Source organism: Brienomyrus brachyistius, chromosome 1 (assembly GCF_023856365.1).
Source record: "Brienomyrus brachyistius isolate T26 chromosome 1, BBRACH_0.4, whole genome shotgun sequence".
Classification (NCBI taxonomy): Eukaryota; Metazoa; Chordata; class Actinopteri; order Osteoglossiformes; family Mormyridae; genus Brienomyrus; species Brienomyrus brachyistius.
Window position 1 is genome coordinate 24,203,916 of NC_064533.1, and position 23,221 is coordinate 24,227,136.

General features: G+C 42.8%; 1 protein-coding gene across 3 annotated transcripts in view; it reads right to left on the reverse strand.

Moving 5' to 3' along the window:
• Positions 1-23,221, reverse strand: part of LOC125704951 (CTD small phosphatase-like protein) — a 42,952-nt gene that overhangs the window by 12,492 nt on the left and 7,239 nt on the right. For 2 of the 3 annotated variants that reach the window (XM_048971136.1, XM_048971155.1), the window contains exons 2-3: positions 3,273-3,430; positions 1,528-1,560 (exon numbers count right to left, since the gene is read on the reverse strand). In XM_048971136.1, the coding sequence (XP_048827093.1) occupies positions 1,528-1,560; positions 3,273-3,430 (191 nt within the window). The remainder of the gene's footprint in view (positions 1-1,527; positions 1,561-3,272; positions 3,431-23,221) is intronic. The other variant, XM_048971144.1, reaches the window with a different exon arrangement.

Genomic DNA, 23,221 nt, shown 5'->3' on the forward strand with positions numbered 1-23,221 from the left:
TCAGTCCTCTGGGATCCCAATACAGTCCACAATTTCGCTCCCTCCCAGCTTCCATCACAGCCATACCAGGCATTCAGTGTTCTCAATCGCTCAGTTTGTTCTTGAATGTTTGGTTATTTCTTGATTGTTCGGTTCAGGTGTGCTGGAAGGGAGTTTCCAAGGATTGGGTTGAGAAAAACTGCTTCAGGGATCTGGCTGACCCTGTTTTCTCAGTTGTACTTTAGATAAAAGCTTCTCATAAATTAATACATCTATGAATCTGATGCTAAAAAAATAAGAGAATTATTTAGGTCCAGTCTTACAACACCAGACATACAAAAAATGCTGCCACAAAAGTTGAGAACAGGTAAAATACAAGACAAGTGACACTATAACAAGTTTTAGCCCAATATAATATCTTTTCCTTCCTATTTCAAAATTGTACCGATTTATGTAGCGCTTTCATTGGCTGAGAAGGTCTCCTCCCCTAAATCCATGTTAAAACAGACTGAACCAGCTGTCCACAAATCGTTTGGGCTTCACAGAAGTTGGTGCCGCGTGTGGAATGAAACATGGACAATGCAACAACCCTTTCCATACAGGTGATGTTACACGTACAGAAGATCTGCGTCCCTCAGAAATGGAACGACAGCCATTTCTGAGATAATGCCAGAACATTGAATGTTAAACTGCACATTGACATGAAGTCACCCCAGGATTTGCAACAACCATCCAATACACTCTTGTGGTCTTTGCCTCATTCAGTAGCACATCTCATATGGCTAATCAATACCACACTGACTCTTTAAACTCATTTAATTAATGAATTAATTTGGATGTGAAATGTTATGAATACATGGAATAACTGAGGTGCCCCTGAGGAGAGGTTTGGGAACTGAAGCGGGGTTCATCTAGCCATCCAGCAAGACATCAGTACCTTTTTGGAGATAATACTACGAAACTCCTGATACTTCATATGCTGCTATTCTTCATGTACATAAGTTTGAATGTTAAATTACACTTTTTCATTGTTGTTCTGAGCAATCACTTACTACCCAGATACATAACTTCAAACATTTCCTTTGACTGCTAAACACTTTCACACAGTACTGTATCTACGTATACATGAAGAAAAAACTAAAGTAGACCTCGTGTGATTGGAACCATTTCTGTTTCAGTTTTTTCCTCATCGTTACCGTGGATACCGCAGCTGATATGAAACTGGTCATGAATCATATAGCACAGTTGTGAGAATCCCATTGTAAGAGTGCTCACATCTAGCCGCAGAGATGAAATGCAGGACTCCTGCTGGCCATCCAGCATCACTGCAAAGCTCTACTAAACTATGTATTTATAGTTAATTCACATCCCGAGGCCCAGAGCGTGCACGCGGCGGAGACCTGCTTAAAAAAATCCCCTCCGCCAGGCCCTTAACTGCTCAGAACCGTAAGGTCACACCGTTAATTAAATAAAGTGAACAGGCCGCCCTGTTGCTCTGGGAGAAAATGTGGAAGGGATGAGAGAGAGAGGAAAGAGGTGGATACGTACGCTAGAGGTAGGAAGGACCGGAACCTGGTCATGCTGGGGAGGGTTAGAGAGAGAAAGTGAGAATGAGACCAAACAGTTTCAAAAATAATTGCAAGCGACACAGCAGATCAGCCTGCACTGCGGTCATTTCCAGTTACCACAACTGGGAAAAGGCATAAGCAGTTATACTGCGGGTGCAGGTGGCATTCAGATGAAAATGCTATTTGGACATGTCATTCAATGAAATTAAACCATACTGTACAGTTATATTTCAAAAAGTGGCCTGTGTTAGTCATATCAATGTGTAAAAATAATTTATAGTAAGTATATTTACAATTTTTTTTACAAATTTATCTGGATGAATGACTGTTTGGGTTGTCTCACCTTGTACCCCCCGGGTGAAAAGCATAGAGTCACCTATGGGTAACGGGACTCACAAATACAACTCCTTCGTTAAAGGGTGAATAACGTTTAAAAAAAAATAATAATAAAATAAACATAACAACATTCCCCCGCAGGCAAAGCTCTTCCCACAGCATTATTTGATGCCAGGACAACAGAATAATGGAGACGCCCCTGGGGAATTCGCAGCGAGGGAATCAAATCTCCGCCAGGCACCCGATATACTCCGCTGTCCTCGACATAATTTCTTTCTGTACCTTCCTGGCAGGCTGAAGGAAAATGTACATAAATGCACGCAAACAACAAATGCAGATGTCTGCACTGCCTTTTGGAGTGAGTGGGGGGGGGGGTTTACTCGCTTTTACTTTCCGGATGCTTTCAAGCAGACAGATTGAAGTGCGCTAATTTGGGAACGCTTTGTTTGTGTAGCGCTGACATGGCTGCTCAGTCCAGCGTTCACTAAGGTCAGAGGCTGACGGGATGTACATGTACGAGCGATTCAGACCTCAGACCGCTGTCATGCTTGAATCCGAGGCCAGCATCAGTTAAGAATGAGGTAAACAGAATGAAAAAGCCACATCAAGTGGTCAGGGTCAAGGGCTGGGTGAGGAGAAGATTCATCTGACAGATCAGGTTATCCATCATAATGTAGCAAGGAAAATGTATGGCGTATAAGGTATGTAAGTCAGCATTTCCGGGGGGTGTGTGTGCATTTATGTGTCTGGTGCCTTGATTTTATGTGTCAAAGCCTGCAGATAAGTGTGTGTCTGAGGATGCATGTGAGTGTCCTGCCATTGTTTATTGTATCTAAGTCCCCTCATGCCTGTGTGTGTGTGTGTGTGTGTGTGTGTGTGTGTGTGCATGATTGCGCTGCTGTTGTTTATGTGTTTCTAAGTCTCTGTGCGCCTCGTGCTTTTCTGTGTGTCGGGAGATGGGCAGATTCCAGCAGCGACTTGGCAAAGATGCCTGCCATCTCCGGGCCTGGCTTCGAAAGGCGGCTCAGGGTTCAGCAAGTTCAGGGCAGCTGGAACGATCTGCGGGGCTTGAGAAGGAGCTACGAGACTCTACTCAGGGACAGAACATGAACAAATCCAGTTACGCGTTCTCAGTTGGGGCAGAAACAAATAGGAGATTTCCATTTGTTGTGAGGGACTCTCAAGTTCAGCATGACTAATCTGTATCAGTGAGTAAACAAGACCAGAGCTTACAGGAAGAGAGGAAGCCACTGTAGCTTCAGTGCTGTCTGACATGCACTACTGCCCCCTGCTGGTCCAATCAGGTAACTCTTGACCCAATCACTGTTCCCCACTTTTACTGGTAGCTCTTGGATGGCCCTTTTGATGAGCGACAGGAGGCAGTCTTACCTTTGCTGGAGTACCGTTCTCCCCAGCGGGGAGCACCAGGGCCCTGGAGCCGTGGTTGGATTGTACCGGCTCCACATTGTAGTCGCGTAGGCAGCAGAGAAAGGTGCCAAAGATGCTCCTCTTCCTCTTTATCTTTAAGCTGCCGTCCGACTGCGAGGCTGAAAAACAGACAGCAGCGGCATCAGGTTTACACAGCTGGTCATGGAATTGCACTCCTGGTGGCGATTTCAGAAACTGCATGTCCCAATACCCGGAGGAATCTCACAGGACACTGGGAGAACATGCTAATTCCACATGCATGGAGCTGGGTCTGGATTTAATCCTCCATCTCCAAAAATGTGAGGCTGTCCTCCACATCACATCAGCTCAAAAGAATAAATTAAGCAAAACACATTCGAATCAAATGTTTAGGAGTGTGGGTGTTTTTTTTGTATTTTTTTTTTTTTTACAGAAATCACCCAATGCAATTAACCCTAAACCTAACCCAGTTATCACCAAGGTTTGTCTGAGAAGACAAACACAAAGACCAGGTGCATGTTTCCATGGAGACGCAGAGCCATATTCTGTTCAAAGCAGGTTCATTGCAGGTTTCATTTGTGATGCTACAGGTCCTACACTGAGATCATACTCAAATAGCATGTTCTCCGTTAAGATGCATTATTTAACCTTCAGTAGTTACACCTCACATTGAAAATTTTGCCCTGCGTACATTTATGGCCACTAGTAAACATTAATTAAACTCAAATACAAATTAAAGCGCTAAAGGCGTAGTACAGTTAAGAGTAAGTCAATAAGTCAAACAACTGGACATGCATCCATCCAACCAATTATCCAGGACAGGTGCATGGTAAACAAAGGACACATGATTGTACTGCATACCTGACGATGCCTGTGAAGAGATATATGTGTATGTGTATGTATGTGTCTGTGTGCTACGGAGCCTATCCCAGATCATACCGGGCAGCTTGCTCTCCCCTACATATGTTGTCTGTATGTTATGGAGAGCAAGATGGAGTAAGGAAAAAAGAGCATTTCCCCATGGGGATCAATAAAGAGTCATTATTATTATTATTATTATTATTATTATTATTATTATTATTATTATTCAGCTCTGACTTTGTGGTTTGTTGATGAAGAACAATTCATTCCCATCTCAGGTAACAAGCAGTCAGGTGACCATCTGTCTCTTCTGCAGTCTGTGGTCTAATAGTAAGTAGGCTTCACTCCCTTCTGGGGTACAAACATATGCTCATCAATTAGCAGCAGACAGGGTCATATCAATATGCACCTGGAGCACAAGACTGTTCCCTCCCACTCAACTGGAGAAAAGTATTTGAGTTTCTGTGCCCACCTCCCTCCAAACTCCCATCTGCAAGGCGCCTTTGGACTAAAAGTCAAGATGCATGACGATAAACATACTGTCTTTGAGGGGAATGATCTTTGCTAAAATGTTCTGCAGACAAGCAGGTCTCCTCACAGACGTCTGCATTTTCACCCTGATCCTCATCACTGATCCCACCATAGTCTTTGTAGGCGCCAATGACTGGAGAGTCCCTCTGTGTTTCCGATTCCAGGACGTCCACGACTGTGAGACGGGACACATGCATGCGAAATGTAGGGCTACAAAACCAAAGTCGAATTCTGAGTCAGAGACAGATTCATATTCAAAAATCTGTTGTACCACACAAGTGACCCCTCACCGACAACCACGGAAGAACAAAGCCTTTGTTTGAAACAAAAAAGCTCAAAACCCTTTGTCAAGCATGACCTTCCAGTCTCTTGCATCAACGGTAGTCTCACGTCCCTGAAGAACATTGCATTTGAATCAAAGTCAAAACTGAGTACTATAACAGTTCTAAAAAACATCCATCAAAGCATCAATATAATTTCTTTAGTGGCTTTTTGGATGCCAGCATAAAGTCTGTCCTTCTCTATGTTCAGCCCTGCCAGACTGGCACTGACCTCCTAAACCCCGCTTAATATTTGAGCGCATTATTGACATTTGATTTCAGTCCAATTTCAAATAGCTCATGTGGTCTTTTTAACTCCTATCAAACCGATGTTTAATTTAACCAGTTATGTGAGTGGCAGGGGTCTGAGGTACAATTTCTTTGGGAAATTGTTAAAACTGATCTGGGCCCTTGTGACTCCCCCAGGTCTGTGTAGGGCGCAAACAAATGAAAAACATGGCATTTTCTCCTCCGTCCACACAAAAAAGAGCTCTTTTCTTTCCAGACAGTCCTTAGTATAAAGAAAAGCACAGCATTTTGTCTCCTGTACAACCTTAACGCAAAGAAAAACAAGATATTTTCTCCCGAGTCCAACCTTAACATGAAGAAAAACAAGATTTTCTGTCACCGACAGAGCCTTAACATCCAGAAAGGTGAGGTATTTCCTCTCCCGCTGCTTGGTTTTTATCTGAACTTCCCAACAGAAGCGTCTAATAAAGAGCCTCTAGAGGGCCAACTGTTTGCCCTGAATGGCACTTGAACAGCATGAACCGAGTTGCTATTGCCATTCCCCTAAGCCTTTGTGTTTATCTGTATGGCCGGACAAATAATGGACTCAACGCCGACGAGAGTGTGCAAGTGTTCAGGGACGTTCCTCGGCCTCCCCTCAGATTTCAGCCTTACCACTGATTCCTGCACGTATGCACACATAGAAGTGCTCAAACCAAAAACCAAAGGCTAATGTAAATATATATTAAATCAGAAGTCATTTTATTTGCCATGTACAAAAAAGCACAAGGAATTCAAGTCAAATTCTTTATTGCCAACACATACATATACACATGGAAATACCGTTTGTTTTGCCCACCCATGGTGTTACAATATAAATGAAATTAAATATAAATGCTGTACGAAACAGTGTTAGATTTTGTGGATGTGTGCAGTGGAGTGCAGCTCAAGAATGTCCAAGTGTAACTTAAAAAGACTTTTTTTTTGGTGGCAGCACGACTATAAAGTTTAAACATACCGTCAGGAAAAAAAAATGGTACCCAATCGACCAAACAACGGATGTAATAGCTGAAGATAAAGAGAGAGGCAGAGAATAAGAAAATGTGCTGTAAATAAACAAACATGGAGATGCATGAATAAGGGCAGTATGACAGGATGTGGGGTACAGTTTGGGGTATGTGCAAATGAGAATAAAGTACAGTGGGTGAGTAAGTGTAGACGTGTCCCCTGGGGGCCAGCGTGCTTCTCAGGGGACCGTGTTTCGGAGGGTAATAGCCTGGGGGAAAGAAGCTATTTGGATGGTGAGTTGTCCTTGTCCGTCTGGGCCTGGAGTCTATCCAGAGAAGCAGAGGCCTGGACACACCCTGGGTGGGCGCCTGTACACACTGACACACACTAAAGGCAGCTGTACACTTCTAACGATGCCCGGACAGAATGAAATCACATCTGCGAGGACAGTCTTTCGCAAACTTAAAAACGATACTGCCACCTTGTTCATTCTACATGATGTCACAACCCTAGAAGGCACAGGATGCTTTCGATGAAGCAGAGCCACTTACTGAGCGCAAATACACATATTGTGGTAAGTGCATGAATCATTCTGATAAAGGAGATGACAAATCATTTAAAATGGAAGTCTCTTTTGTTTATTAACAGTCACTCTTGGTTTAACTGCACAGACAGAGAAGCCAGCGATTTACACAACACTCGTGGTGACACACCAACGAAACACATTCCACCACAAGCATTACAGTCACGACATTTACCATATTAATTTACACTATTTACACGCGATGCAGTCCAAAGCATGCTGGTACCTGCATAATTATAGTCCAGGTAACTCCATGGAGTCATATTATGTCAGCCAATCATGGGAAGCAGACAGGATCAGAACAAACAATAAAGTTTGGCTTGGGGACCCTATGCAGGCAATAAACCAACACTGCTTAAAGGACATCAGTTCAGTCAAATTCTTTAGAAGTATGCAGCCACCATAATTTAAACACCTAGCTAGATGTTTTTTTTTTATATATATAACAGGTTGAAACCAGGTTTAACAAGGAGGGTGAGAATCAAACCCCTAGGTTTAAGGGCTGACCAGTGAAGCGCCAGGGGGTATAACATACTGAGCCACCAGTGAAGCACCAGTGGGTATAACATACTGAGCCACCAGTGAAGCACCAGTGGGTATAACATACTGAGCCACTGATAAATCCTCCAAAACTTGACTGAAGGCTCCATTCTGTGTTTGAGAGCAACCACACTAAAAACATGATAGCCCTAAGGCTCCAGGTTCATTGTTAAAAATGTCATTTTAATAAGAGGCTGTCGATAATGTCCCCACAGGAATTCACAAACTCCTTCATAATCCTTTTAAAAGATTTCCTCGTTTCACTACATTTACTAGAAGCCTCCAAAAACAGCTTTGAAGAACAAGGGATAAGGTAGGTTTTCCGAGGCAGTAATCCTGCTGCATCGCTTTGTGGGGGAGGAATTCCCACAGGGCCCTCAGGGTGTCCGTATCCGTAATTCTGTATCCTTCCTCCGAGACACAACAATACCTCAAATTCACCCCATTTTTAAATTCCCTCTAACCACAGGAATTTGCTCCTAGTCTGGACTTTTGACAACTGGGAATGACTCTCCTGTCAGCCAAAACCGCGCATATTCACGACCACCTAGACTACAAACCTCCAGGACGTCTTGTAAAGAGACTCTTTATAACACTCTAACTAGGTATTATAGTTATTCCAGAGCATCAATCAATTACTGAACTTTCAAGAAACTGCTACAACACAAACACAATCTGACCAGAAAATGCAGTCCAATTTCCAAAGTGACGTAAAATGCATTTTTGTATTTTTCAGTTTAGATACACTGCATTGTGAAGAACTGATTGCAATCTTGCAAGAAAGAATGTTTCCTAGAAAAAAAACACTTTCTATAAAGAATTCTTAGCAATGCTGTGGTTTAGGGTAAAACTGTATTTTCTTGGTAAACAAGCTTGACCGTACAGCCCTGTCGCATAAAGGATTCGGTGTGTCATGGTCCTTTGTGTCACACTACCTCTGTAAGGAAATTTGCCCATGAGGAGAAAGAAAGATTTTGCAAAACTGGAGGGAAAAGGAAACAAACGAGAAAGAAACCACAATGGAAGTCTGAAGGAAATTCCTGACATTCCTGGCAGGAGACGACAACAGCAGCCCGCTCCGTGGAACAGAATGAAAATGTGTTACTTTAAAAAAAATGTAAATTCCAGCGTGCTGGAAAATAAACAGCCCCCATTTTTTGTCAACTGACAGCAAGATGAGTGTATGGAGATGGAGGGAAGGTCATTCACACGGAAGATGCGGCATTGCTGGGATCCAGGTGAAGCCTTAGAATTCCGTGCCTTGACAATTCACATGGAAAAGCTATCGTTTGTCGACAGCAACAATTATCATAGACGTGAGCGTGCTGTGGAGTCTTCAAGCACCAAACATGTCTGCCGGCGCCAGATCACTGTGATTGCGGGGCCAGGAATGCCATTCCAGTCCAAAATGAAAGTGGTAATCCCCGCTGATTTGTGGCAAGGGGACTGAGTGTTCCTCACTCACAGTGTCGGGAGTGACAGCGCAAGGCCGTCTGGGCAGCCTGGCAGAGCAGAGTCACAGTATGTTCATGCTGGTTTCATCTGAGCACCTTCAACTTCCATATAACTCACACCAAATAACTAAAGGGCCCACGGAATTAATCATATATACTGTACATACAAATATACTACACATATAAGCTAAGTTAAGGGACGCTAAGATAAAATAAGATAAGATTTATTGATCCCATGGGGAAATACTTCGGCATACAGCAGATTATACTGTATATAATGAGAGTAAGTGAATTTTATTGTCTTATAACTTACCTTAAACAATGTGTGTGAGATCTGAGGTCTACAGTATATCATGAAGCCAGATATTTTTTGCTTAGTCAGGCAACTTTGAGGCTAAGCAGAGGTACCCGGCTTTCGTGACGCTGCTTAACTTCTGCTTAACTTCTAAGTGGAATACATTACCATGTTAAGCCACATGGCTGACTTGCTCACGAGCAGGTGATGTTTCAAGCTCACGCATCTCAAACAGTGCTTGGACCAATCAGAGAGAATATAATGCCTGACGTAACAAACGGATTTTCCCAAGCTCTCCACTCCACCGCTCCATTATTCTCCTTTCCACCATTCTCTCTCTAAATGGCTTGTCATTGAGAATCCTGTGACTGTGGTAAAGTTAACTGTACTTTGGATATCATTTCGGACAGTAATTTCTTTAAGCAAACAAAGTCAGGCAGTTTTTAATCACATATCATTGATGTCCGCAGGCAGTGATGCGCACTGATCATTTTTGCATTTTGAGCCCTTTCACTGTGTGTGCTAAATCTTGTTAATATCTACGAAAAGAGGCGCTCTCTGCCATAACGAGATATTGCTTCAGCATTTTGAGTTGATAGCAACTTCTGCACACTCCTTGGTTTTACAGATTACAGCCGAATTTCAATTAATATTTTAATGTTCACATGTGCACTTTACATTCAATAGCTCTCTTACAATCACTGGTGGTAAACGGACAGAGTGCAATTATTAATAAAGATACAGAAAGTATAGAAGTACATAATCTGAAAACCAAGTGGTGTACATTGTCCCCCATAGTCCATTGCTAAAACCACAATTTATCAAACATGTCTATATCATATAATTTATTTCTATATCATTTAGTTCTATAGTTATTAGTCCATTTATTTTACCCTTGTCTACTGGGACAAGTTTATTTACCACTGACTAATAAAAAGCAAATATGAACACGAATAAAAAGACTAAGAAACCACAAAAACCACAAAGCACATGTTTAAAAATTAAGTCAATTATTGGCATTTTCTTAACAGCAAACTAAACGTATGGCCTTTTTCACTGGCAGCAATCTGTTGCCTGCTTGCCTTTCTAGCTTTGTCGACAACCAGTGTTGCTCTTTGCCATTATTGTACTTTTTATTCTTCATATTTCACCATAATATTTCTCCATTCCGCTGCATTGAAATATATAGCCCTCTTGCAATCCATGCTTACATGATTGGTTGACTGTTGCACACAGCAAGCTTTTATGGGAAATAATCCTGGTTTCAGTAAAAAAAACCTGGCTAGATTATTGATAGTCAGCATCACAATACTGTGTATCTCAGATTACATTTGTGTGGTTTTGTAAAGCTGGAACTTATCTTCTAGCCCTAACTTTGTTAAACTAGACTTGTGAAATAGGCCCCTGAAATCAATCATTTTAACACAAAATAAACACACAGCTACAGGACGGGCAAGGCAGGCAATTGCTGGGGGCCCCGAGCAGGGAGGAGGGCCCATGAAGACAGTCGATTACATACAAATGTGCTTTATTTTTGTATTTTGTTTTTCCCTTAAGTTGAAATAAAGGACTTGTGGTTAATAAATTCTCTTTGTTAATATTATTAACTTAGGGTGTCTTCACACTTGGCTCGATTCAACCAATTTAATTGGACTCACTATGTTTCCCACATAAAACAAACCATATGTGAATGCTCCAAATGAACTCAGACTCGCCCCCCCCCCCCCCCAAAAAAAAAAAAAAAAAAAGCAAACTGAACTCAGACCACCTCAAGTGGTTTCAAATCCAGGTTCGTTGGCTGACAATATGCGAATGGACAATGCACCCAGCTTACTTCGCTTTTCTCTGTCCTTTTTAGCCACTATGGGATAACATGCAGTGCTGATGTCACAACTGTCAAAACATTATGAATTCTACAGATATACAGTCATTTATACAATAATGTACAATAACAGCAAAGAACAACACCATGACCACCTCCAAAGCTAGAAGTGCATGCTGGCAACAACTAGTCTATAATAGTAACCGATAATTAAATGAAATAATAATAATAAAAAAAAATCTAATGGAGGTCCTCCTTTACAGGGATACCTACATTTCAGGTGAGAATTACACAATGGTTGTCAATTGCATCAAAACTAAGCCAAATGTTATTTGGCATTGCTGAAGCATATGTTTTCTCCTTAGAATAATGTCTGAAATTTTTCGGTGGTCTTTGTTCCTGTTTAAATACTTCAAAAGTAAATAGAAAGCACATGTTGCCAGTATAAGCACGGCCATCTTACTGAGGCAGAAATGACTCTCATGATCAGTTCAGTGTCCAAAAGGACCAAGTGTGAATGTGAAGTGGACTGAGACCACATAAAGGATGAAGTGCACCAGAAAGTGAACTGAGTGCTTTTGGAAGGCGGTGGGCAATGTGAATCCAAAGAGAAATGAATTCTCTTTCTTTTGGCCTACTTTCTGATCCTCTTAAAGCAGACTGAGTTTGGTTTGTTAGGTCACCCTTAGACTTCAGGGTAAAATAATGGTAGTAAATTTGACCATGTCACGGGGAGGGAGAGTTCGAGGGCCCCCAGAGCCCCTAGTATCACCTCTGATAACACCAGACATCTCGGGTGAAAGAAATAAAAACCCTCTGATGTTGTGTCAATGAACTGTGTCTCAGTCTGTCAGCATCCAGTAATATCTCTTGCCGTTTCTGTGCAGACACCCCTAAAAGCTATGTGCAGAGACAAAAGCAGGGGACAGTCATGCACTCACACATGCAATCACACACTAATGGCACTAGCTGCATGCTTTTGGGCTGCGGAAAGGTAATACAGGGAACTCAAAGGTTATGTAAAGAAACGAACATGTAAACCTCACAGGGCTGGGAACTGACTCTGGTGCTATGAGCTTTCAGCGCTGCTCATTAAACCACTACTTAATACATGAATGTTTTTTTGAGTAGAGCATGCACTTTATTCCCAGGGTCACATGACAAAATACTGCTGTACAAATACTATTTACATTTTTCTTTTTTTTTTTGGAAAGCAGGGGTCAGCTAGTTCTTGGAACAAATTTCAGATCGGTGTATCAAACCTGGGCTTCAAACCAGCAACCTTCCGATAACAAACCCACTCAGACATACTGCGTCTCCAATTTCGAAGGTAGAATGGCAAAGGGGCTTTCCGCATCACGACTCCGCGCCACGGCAACACGCCAGGGCTGGAGCAAACGTGCCGTTACACTCGAGTAAGTCTAATGCGACATATGGCAGAGACGTTATGCAGACCAGGTGCTGGGAGAGAAATCAGATTTAAAAAGCAGCAGGGTAATAATATTCTTCATTTAACCTCATAAAGCCTCAAAATGCAACACAGGCATAGGAGATACATCCATCGGTGCCACTTATGCAGTACAGGGTCATGGTGGCCTCGAGCCTATCCCAGAATGCACTGGGCAGCAGGGGAAACCACATAATTACAAACCACACCCACAATGGGCAATGATGTACAGAGCTACCAGGCTACCAGGCTTTGGACACTAATGCATTATATGCATTTTCTAGGATATGTAAAGACTAAAATCCATACAGTGGAGCTAACCTTTTCATTAGCCAATAACATACTTTGAATTGATGTGTGACAGGGGAGGGGCCACTCTGTGGGCCAATCAGCTTTCAGCTGTGGTCCTGTCCCTGTTTAAACCCCAGATAAACTGATAAATATCCCATCATACTTCTCATATTAGCCTTATTACATTGATATGGGAACAGGTGCATTGAGGACATCTGGCCTGTATATGACTGTAATGGGCTACACTGGACTATGGGGGTGTTTTCTCAGGCTGAGAGAGGAAGCAGAAGCCCGTTTTATCTTAGTGGCAATTAGGCACAGCAAAATGAACAAGCCATGCATCTGCCATTGCCTTGCCCTCCATCTTGTAGAGATGTTACTGTTACCTACCACAGTGACCTTATTTTCTCTTAATTCTCCCTCTTGCTACATTTTATTTGTTCGACAGAATCGTCCATCCACTGAAATGTGTGTTTTTGAGAGAAAATAGGGTCAGCCAGACCCAGGAGCAAATGGCGGTTAAGGGCCTTCCTCAAGGAGCCAATGGCAACATCGCTGCTGACCATGGTATTTGAACCAATGACCTCCTGGTCACGGGAATAGGAGCCTAAACAACTTAGCCAAACGCCAGCCCTTATGAAAGAGTTTACTATTATTTCTTGGTGGTGACCACATACCTATCAGCACCGATCTGTTTAGCACAGCGAATTTGACTGATTTACATGATAAACATGCAAGTGCAGCATGAACGGAGGCCAGGAGGTGGGAGAGAGCAAAAAATGATTAACAACTGTTGCTCATGATTGACTGCTCTATAAGAGGCATGATATAAAACGGAGCACCAAAATAATTTGTAGATGTTTATTTCTGATATGAAGGTGTATCAGATGTGCCTAAGTCATGTGTCTAATTGAACAAAGTCGGAGTAAAAAGATAAGTTCCAGTTTTACAAAAGCAAGCAAATGCAATGTCTTTTTTGTGCTTCTAAAGGTCTACAACTGAAAGCTCTGAACAGATGCTGCTATGGGTGGAACAAACATTGATTTTCACAGGACTATTACTGGACACTATGCACAATATCGTGGCATGTTTGAAACCAAAACAATTACTAGATGGTCGAATTACAACCTCATGCGTGAAAAAACCTGCAAATATACAACATCATGACACACTTCGGGTAAATAACCACCCTGTACTGGATAAACTGTTGGATGAAAGATGGATGGATGGATATGGTGTTGCATATACTGCAATAACAAATTATATTTATGACAAAAAGCTTTCCATAAAACTTAAAAAAACTACTTTAATGCAAACATTCACAACAATTTCATGTTAGAAGTCCATCCATCCAACCATCATCCACCTATCCATCCATCTATCTTCCATAACTGCTTCTCTGGTACAAGGTCATGGTGGGCCTGGAGTCTATCCTAGGAAGCACAGGGCACACGGCTGGGGACATGCTAGTGTAAGAAAACTAATTAACTGAAACGCAGGCCAGACCCCTGCCTTCTTCTTACATAATCAACCTGGAATAAAATAACAAGGGCAGTCTGGCAGGGGGGGTTGGGGGTGGGGGGGGGGGTGGGGGGGGCTGAGAGAATCGGCTCGCTGGGGGTGTGAATTCTCCAGGCACACTCTGACGGAGCACCAACGAGAGTGGTCGCTTATGCCAAGACATATTTGTATGGCTCAGCACTGCACTACATCATGTGCACAACACAAGTAACACAACTCCAGGATTAACCAGTGAAAAAGCTATGTGGCTCCAAGATCCAGCAGCCCAGTGCATTACTGCGTTGCATTGCAGTGCATCCCATTGTATATGTTTGAGTGAATGGCATGTGATTGTGCCATCCTGGGTTGTTCCCTGTCTTGTGCCCGTGGTCAAGGATTGGCTTTATATTTAGGGGGTTTCATTCTTGTATATATCCTATGCTTTAAAAACACACAAAGATTCCAGTGTTAACTGAAGTGTTTCAACTGTAGTTACAACCAGTTTAGAAACAGACGGATGAGTCCAGGACTGAAACCAATCACCCATCTTTCATAACAGCTTACTTTGGACAGGTCTGCAATGAGCCTGAAGCCTTACCTAAGCATAAAAGGCAGCGGATACCCTGGACAGGAAGAGGACATCCCAGGGCACACACTCAAACACTGGGGACTATTCAGAAACACCAGTTGCACAGCAGATTCTAAGATTTTTAAGCATAAACTCCTGACTTCATGTTTTTGGGCTGCAAAAGGAAACTGGTGTATCCAGAGGAACATCCCACGAACACGGGCTGAACATACAAACAAGAGTAGAATTCGGACCCCCAATCTGGGAGGTGTGTGCCTACTGAGCCACTGTTACTGAAAACTAATTATGGTTAAATTGCCCCAAACAGAATTACATTGCTACAATTACATTACTTTGGATTTAATAATGCAAACTTATAGCAATTACCTTATCAATAAAAAGGACATACAATTATGAATCTACAGAACAGTATGCAACTGGGAAATTTCACTGCACACAGCTTGGGGAAAAATTAAAGCTAAACAGTAGAAAAGGAAGGCTGATATAAATGGAATGATGCCAGTGATTTATTAGGTGTCAAAAAAGTATGACGGTATTTCAAATGTGCTAAAAATGCATGTTTTGAGCACCTGCCCTGAATTCCATCATGGATTAAGCAGATGTCATGCAAACGCTTTTTTAGCCCACATCGCCCCCCTGAGGTAAAGCCTAAAATGTGCGCGGTAATTCATAAGCTCAAGCACATGGGAGCCGTGGATGGACAGACGGACGTGATGCTGCTTAAACCCACTAACAGATTTTGACACAATGTTTCCACTTCATAAGCAGATATATGTAGCTGTGGAAATTTCCACTGCAGTCAGGGGTGTATAGTGGGGTGGGGTCACAGGGCCACAGGCCTCACCTGACAGCTGATAGGCCCCCGGGGTGCTCCCTCCCCTGTCACTCATTGATTCAAAACATATCATTGGCTGGTAATAAGGTTGGCCCTCTGAATGAATTATTCACCCTCTTATGCCCCGCCCCCCCCACCCTACCGTGAAACAACTCTAGAAAAGACACCCTAACTAAAGACACGTTATGTGGCCTATAAAATAAATTTAAATTAACAAAATTTAAAAAGGTACACAAATAGGACATAGGGCAGTGTGAATGGCACATTATTTAAAAGAAAATGACTGTGGGGTGGGAAAGGTTCTCATTGCAATCAAAATGGAGCCACCATCCATCCTCTTATGCTGGGTAGAAGGGCCTGGAGCCTATCCCAGGCAAGGGTGCAGCCTAGACACTCACACCTTACGGGCAGTTTAGAGATCCTACAGTACTGTGCCTAACTGCATGTGTTTAGACAGTAGGAGAAAACTGGAAGAAACCCCACATGAACAGATTCAAACCTCCAGGCCTGAAGATCAGAGACAACAGCAGTACCCACTGAGCCACCATGTCACCCCAAAAGCCATACAAACCACTTTTGAAAGAAAAGCGTAGGAAAGAGAGCCAGCCAGGCCCAGAGCAGAGTGTTTGACAGGCAAAGGCGGCTTCTTCCCGTGGCAGAGAATTGTCTGAGATAACTGAAGTTATAAAGTCCTGATGTGAATCTGCGGTGACAGTGGGCGAATCCTGCAGTAGGACAGCGGGGAGTCGCTTGGAGGAGGGAAATCCCCCCTGTTCTGCTGACCCTGCTTTACGGAGAGGTGGGGGTGGAGTGGAGTGGTTCGGTCATGCCACAGCTGCATCGCGACCACCTCCGATCGATCACATGGTGCACGGCATCCCTAACAGCTCAGCACATTTATAGGAGAACAGTGTAAGAAGTGTCCCGGAATGCTTCAGATTTAAGTGTGGTGTCTCTTTCCAGAGGTACCTCACATAAATAATTCTTTTGTGAAAGATATTTCTTCCACTTTTTTGGCAATCTACAGTATGCCTTGTCGTTATTTCTTTCAAAAAACACACTGAAATCATTCACTGATCAGAGTCAAGAAGCTTACAACAAAAATATTGGTCAATTTCACCATCAAAATGCTCAAAAATAACCCCACTAAACTAGGTACCAAAATAAAGCCCGAAAATTGTGCTTTTTGAGAGATTTATAGCAAAATACCACAATCAATAACAGAAACTGGCCATGCAAATGCAAACGAGGTCTGCACTCATCAGGGTAGGAGGTATGCCAGTAGCCCTACCTCAAAACCAGAGAACGACTTCAATTTTTTGGTGTCTTTGTTTGGTATCAAAATAAAACATTCTGACTTACAAAATGGTGGTCAGCACTGTTGCCCCTCCCCGCCCCCACCCCAGGAACCAAAGTCTGAGTCTCCACCATGGCTCCATGTGTGTGGAGTTCGCATGTCCCCATGCCATTGTGGGGTTTCCTCTAGGTACTCCAGTTTCCCCCCACAGTCCAAAAACATGCCGAGGTTAATTGGATTTACCAAATTGCCCAAAGGTGTTAATGGTCTGTCCTGTCCTGGGTTTCTCCCTGGATGGATGGACTTATTAAATCTAACCTGGGTCAATTTTCAATTTTTTCCTGCCAGAGCCCAATATAAATGAATAAAATGCCCATCTCGGCTAGGCTCCTGTGACTCCCGCGCTTCCTCAGAAGTGGAGAATCGACGCCTGTATCCGACGTCTCAGTTCTGCCACACAGACGAAATGCCTTCTTCCCCCAAACCCACGACACAGGCCTGACAATGACAGTAGGCCAATAGTGTTTTGGTATTTCTTCATGGCCACATAACAGATTCTAAATGGATTTATTTCTGATGTTATGAGCGACTTTTCTAGCAACACGTATTACTTGCATTGAACTTGTATCCAGTCTTGAGAATAATGAGCCAGGGGCTACCTTGGAAGGCATGGTGAATGGGGCAGGGTTCATTCAAGATGACACTGATGCACGCACAAAGTGCACCTCCACACCAAGGCTAAATCTACAATCTCCAATCTGCCTGAATGGCATGCTTTTGAAATAAAGCGAAAATGAATGATATAATGAGATCAGAAATGCTCAGGAGATACCAAGCGAGATACTACCATTAAAACAGCCAGATGCTCCTCCCTTTACGATGGTTGACTTACAGTATTTTGACTTTACGATGATGCAATAGCGATGGATATTCAGCTGTTAACATTGAATTTTGATCTGTTCCTGGGCTGGTGATATGCCGTATGATACCTCCTACTGATGCTGGCCGATGGCAGCATCCAGTCCAGTCTCAGTAGCACCTCCAGTCTCAGTAGCAGATGCAGACAAAAACATCTCATACAGTGTTTAACACCATATCATAGATACTTATTTACTTATCATATTATATTCATATACGACACAATATTTTCCACTTACAATGAGTTCATCATGATGTAACCCCATCATAATTTGACAAACACATGCATCAGTGATATTCACAGTATTACAGTGAGCAAAACGGCCAATGGGTTCATCAAAATAAATTATAAATACTATTTCGGGCCAGACCTCCTGTTTCCCAAGAACATAATCCTCTATTTTTTTTTGGTGATCAGTGTTGACACGCCACAGCACACAGTGCACAACAAGGAAATGTGTTTGCTGCATTTAACCCATATGTGACATCGTGATATAGCAGGGGGGTAGCTAATTCAGCGGCCTGGATGGTACCATGCTGGTCAGGGATTCGAACCAACAACCGTTCAATGATAAGTGTGCTTCCCTAACCATTAAGCCATCACTGCCCACTGGCCGGTTGAGGGATTCCCCAGCACTGCAGTGTCATCTGAGGGATGTGATCCCTCTAGCGGGGGCTGGGTCAGCCCATTGAACCAGTGGGATAACCTCAGAAATTCTGTACATAATGCCTTTGGATGGGACTCCTCATCGGGTACCAAACCATCTGCTCTGGCTGGGAGCTGGAAGGGAGTAAAAATGCAGACTGTCTGAGGGTCCTCGACAACTGCGTTGAGAAACTCTGATTTACCCTGAAAGTTAAATTTATTCCAAGTACTTTACAACACTCTTTTCTTCTACGTGCTAAGACTGAAGTGGTGTAGATGTGTAAATGTTATTTGGGTTAAGAGCTTCTGTGATGTGATTCAGATGGCGAGTGGGAGTGATTCCCACAGGCTTTCAACATGTGTTCAGCAGGGATATCGAGAGATCCTCGAGGTCGCTCTGATCTGATTACCGGGCTCATCCAAAAGGTACCTGAATGTCTTGAGATTACTTGAGCAGAAACATTCCAGATCATCTGTAGAGAATGATGAGAGCCTCTGGACCTCTGATACCTCCTTGAGACAAAGCCGTAAGTTAGAACAAATCTCATTTCACACAAGTCATCTACCCACAGGGACCTGAACCTTACCACGCAGACGCCCCGTTCAGAAGTGGAGATGTGGCAACAAGCAAAATGAAGTGAGAATTATTTTTTTTTTCGAGGCATCAGCAGTTTTAAACTTGCTTATGCTAATCTTATATGCTACATACTGAACATCATTTACCACAACCTGATCTATCAGCATAATGCAAACTGTGCTCTTCAGATGAGGTTTAAGATAGAACTGGTTCCTATTTACGACTGCTTGCTGTTTTGAGTCATGTGAGTATTTTCATTGTGGCTGTTCATGAAGAGTGGGATACTGGCACAAGGCTGGTCACCCATTTGAAATTATGTTTTATTGGCCCTTTGCACAAGACCTAATACAGGTGCACTGGAATGCTTTTCCTGCACAGGGCCAGCCAAAGGCTCGAGGACCTTGCTCAAAGGCACAATGGACATGTGGCTATTTTGCCCAGGACAGGGGTGGTAAGTGACACAGTGGACTAGATCTCTGTGTTTGTGATCAGAAAGTTGCTGGTTTGAGCCCTAGCAGAATAGTGACATGTCCACAGGTTCTTGAGCAAGGCCTTTGACCCCCAACTCCGAGGATGCTGCATGTTGGTCAACCCACCGCTCTTGACCCCACCCCAAGCTCTTTATGGACTGGTGGGTGACCTTTTAATCACAGGCACAGAGGCCTAACCAGTGGCACACCACACCAAGTAGCATGTCCTGCCAGCCCCACGTTGAGTGCTCTTGATGACCAGCTGGTTCTTAGGTCAATTCAACCACCTCTGAGAGGAAGAGCCTACGGGGAACTTAGGGAAACCCAGTCAACAGGGGCAACCAGTGAACCATAAATAGAGCCTGTAACAGATGATTAACAGTTTATCATTTTCATGGCTCATCATCTAGGCAGCTTCTGTGCTTTATTACCTGGGAACATCTACATTCTGTAATCTCCTTCAATAAATCTCCCATTTCACTCCTGCTTTATCCTTGGCACCATATCCTGGCTCTGTGGTTTCTGCTAAATGTCAAAAAGACTCTTTACTTGTCTAAGGGAAAAAAAGATGCTTTTAGCTTGATTTCTTCTGAGGACGAAGACAAGGCTTGGTTTAGGACTGGCTAACCGTACTCCCATATGCGAATAATGAACCCAATTCGCTGTTTGCTTATAGGTTTGTGTATACCTTTCCTTTCCTTTAAGTATTATGCAGAAACATGTGTCTGAGAAGTAGTTTGAAATGTACAACCAAGTAACAAGTTCAGAAATGACTTCCCCTCAGTCATAATTCTCTCTAATGGGCACGTGGGGCTTCAGCGTTACCCATTTGTTGATAAACACAGATTTTGATGCAACAGCCTGTTAACAGCTCACATTTTATAAAATCGGGACGCTAAGATCATGCACTGAGGGAGGCGAGACAGCAACAAAATCCTGCTTTTGCCAGAAACATCTTTTGGGCCTCCTTATTGATTCCAGCACTGAGCGACTTGCAGGAAGTTCTGTCATTACAACATGCTACACCTCCCTCATTCCAGACCTGTGAAGTCACAAAAAAATCCCCCTAAAATCCACATTCTTGCAGCCAAAAAAAAAGGAGCAAGAAGAGTGAGGACAACTCCTGAAATGGCCAAAAACCCTGTCTCATTTCGGCATACGACACACACCACTGGCACGTCCCTTTGCTTGGCCAGCGTGAGTCTGTGCTTTGGGGTGTTAGAGAGCGGGCTGACCGCAGCAGTGCAGGAAAACAGGGAGGCCCGTTCAGGGCAGGCATCAGAATCCGCACCCCTACGTGGGCCTCCGTGAACAGCATGCTTTCCAAGACCCAGCCAGACATAGAGCTCGTGAAACACATCCAGGACTGTCCCGTCTCACAGGTGCAGACCTCTGAAGACCCCCGTCCTCACAACCACAGCCATCCCCATACTCAGTAGGTTATAGATACCCTGGCTGACTCAGGGGGGGCAGCAATTTACAGGGGCCCTCAAATATATAAAATTGTGAATTTTATGAGGGCCTGAGGTAAGATTTTGTCGGGGGGGGGCACAAAATTCCTAGCTACGCCCATGCAGACGGACACAGTAAAATCACGACCTGCTCATACCAACAAACATTCGGGCTTCATACCTTGGACTGTAACTGAAGCTAGCTGACCACCTCCAATGCAGAAATGAAACCAAGGCCAACAACACATAATAAGCCATAAATCATGCTTTTTGGTGTAACCTCAGCTCTTAATATGCACAGCAGGGTTTCTGACAACATTAATATACCAAAATACAAACTGCAGTGACTCTGACCGACATAATACTAATAAATACTTGTTCATGAGGAAATATTGGTCATTGATATACTCATCAACACAGCTTTCTTAGAAGATCTGTGGCAGGTGAGATCTGCTATGAATATTCAGATGAGGGCAAGATGCTGAGATCTTTATTTTCAGGTTTTCCCCAGGACTGTTTACTCATCATTTACTCTTGTGGTTCACTGCAAGAACCTTAACTAAGTGCAGAAAACATCATTCAGCCAATCACCCGAGCTATTAAAAAGGGTGGTGTGGGGCTCAGTAGGTTAGGTTACTGTGTCTGTGATTGGAAGGCCGCAGGTTCAAATCCCAGGGTTGGCAGAGTGATGTCATTATTGGGCCGCTCAGCAAGGCCCTTAACCCCTCAATTTCTCAGGGACTGTCTGACCCTCCCTTCTCGATTGTGCATTGGATCACTTTGGAAAAATGTGTCTGCAAAATAAATAAGATTTATGAAAGTTAAAATAACACCTGGCTGCATGCAGCTTTCAATGTAATAGGCGTGGAGGGTATTGAAAATAACACTTTGGGAAGAATATTCCAGACACATAAGAACAAGAATCACTGACTGTCATTCAAGATGGGAAGGAATTATGGAGAAATTAAGAAACGTCCTTCTGGATTCTAGGGCTTTATATGAGTCTCCCCAGGCCCTTGTTCCATCACCTTTGTTCCATCAGCATTTAAACTGCAAGCAGCACAGCTCAATTTAAGCTATACCAAAAGTTAATATATTTAGCAGATGCTTTTATCCAATATAACAGACAACTAAGAAAGCAGGATCAGACAGTCCCTGGAGCAGCTAGGGTTAGGGGCCTTGCTCAGGGGCCCAAGGGTGACATCACTCTGCCAATCACAGGATTCAAACCAACAACCTTCCGACCACAGACATAGCACGCTAACCTGCCAAGTCACACAGCACCCATCAGACTAAAGGAGCACGCAGCAGCTTCTCTTTACCGACAGAATGTTAGCAGAATGTTGGATGCTCTGTAGCTGAGCCTCAAATGAGCATCTCAAGTTGAGTGCAGTTGCAGTAAGGTGATGTCATTCAATCATTAATATTCACATAAATATTACTCCATTAGAGGATTTTTTTCATATCTTATTTTTGTTTTCCCCTCAGAAGTCAAGCATTAGATGCTAATAGAACTATCTCATAAAACATACAAAGATATTAAAAAATCTAATATTTTGGCCTAGAACCAAAAAGACTTCTTTCAAGTTTTCCCTTGAGAAGACATGTCAGATTGCCCAAAACTTTGGTGCCTCTAAACTTTTTAAAAAATGTATTGCAAAAACATCATATATATACAGTATATATATATATATATATATATATATATATATATATATATATAATATATATATATATTTATATATATATATATATATAATATATATATATATTTATATATATATATATATATATATATATATATATATATATATATATATATATATATATATATATATATATATATATATATATATAAAATATGCTTCTGTCTTAGCTATATAAGTGAATACTCGACTGATTCACCTTTAAAGGCTGTGTGTAACACTGTACCACTGTACATCTGGGTACTGCATTATTCATAGATTGTTTTTGCCCGATTACCAAACTGGCCGCCTTTCTTTCTCCCATCCATTCTCGCTTGGCTTCAGGGCCGTTTTCTGCCAGGGCCTCTGCAGGATATTCACGTTCTTGTTTCATACTCCAGGGTTTCCTTGGCACTTTAGCTAACCGTCCCGGCTTAAAGGACTCTTGCGGAGTGAATCAGGGCTTCCCTGAGGACTTTCCCATGTTTGATTCTGTCCATCTTATCCACGATCCTTTCAACCTCCCTAAATCTTGCCAATGAGGGGGGATCGTGATAATGGAAATGCTGCCAAATGCTGCTGG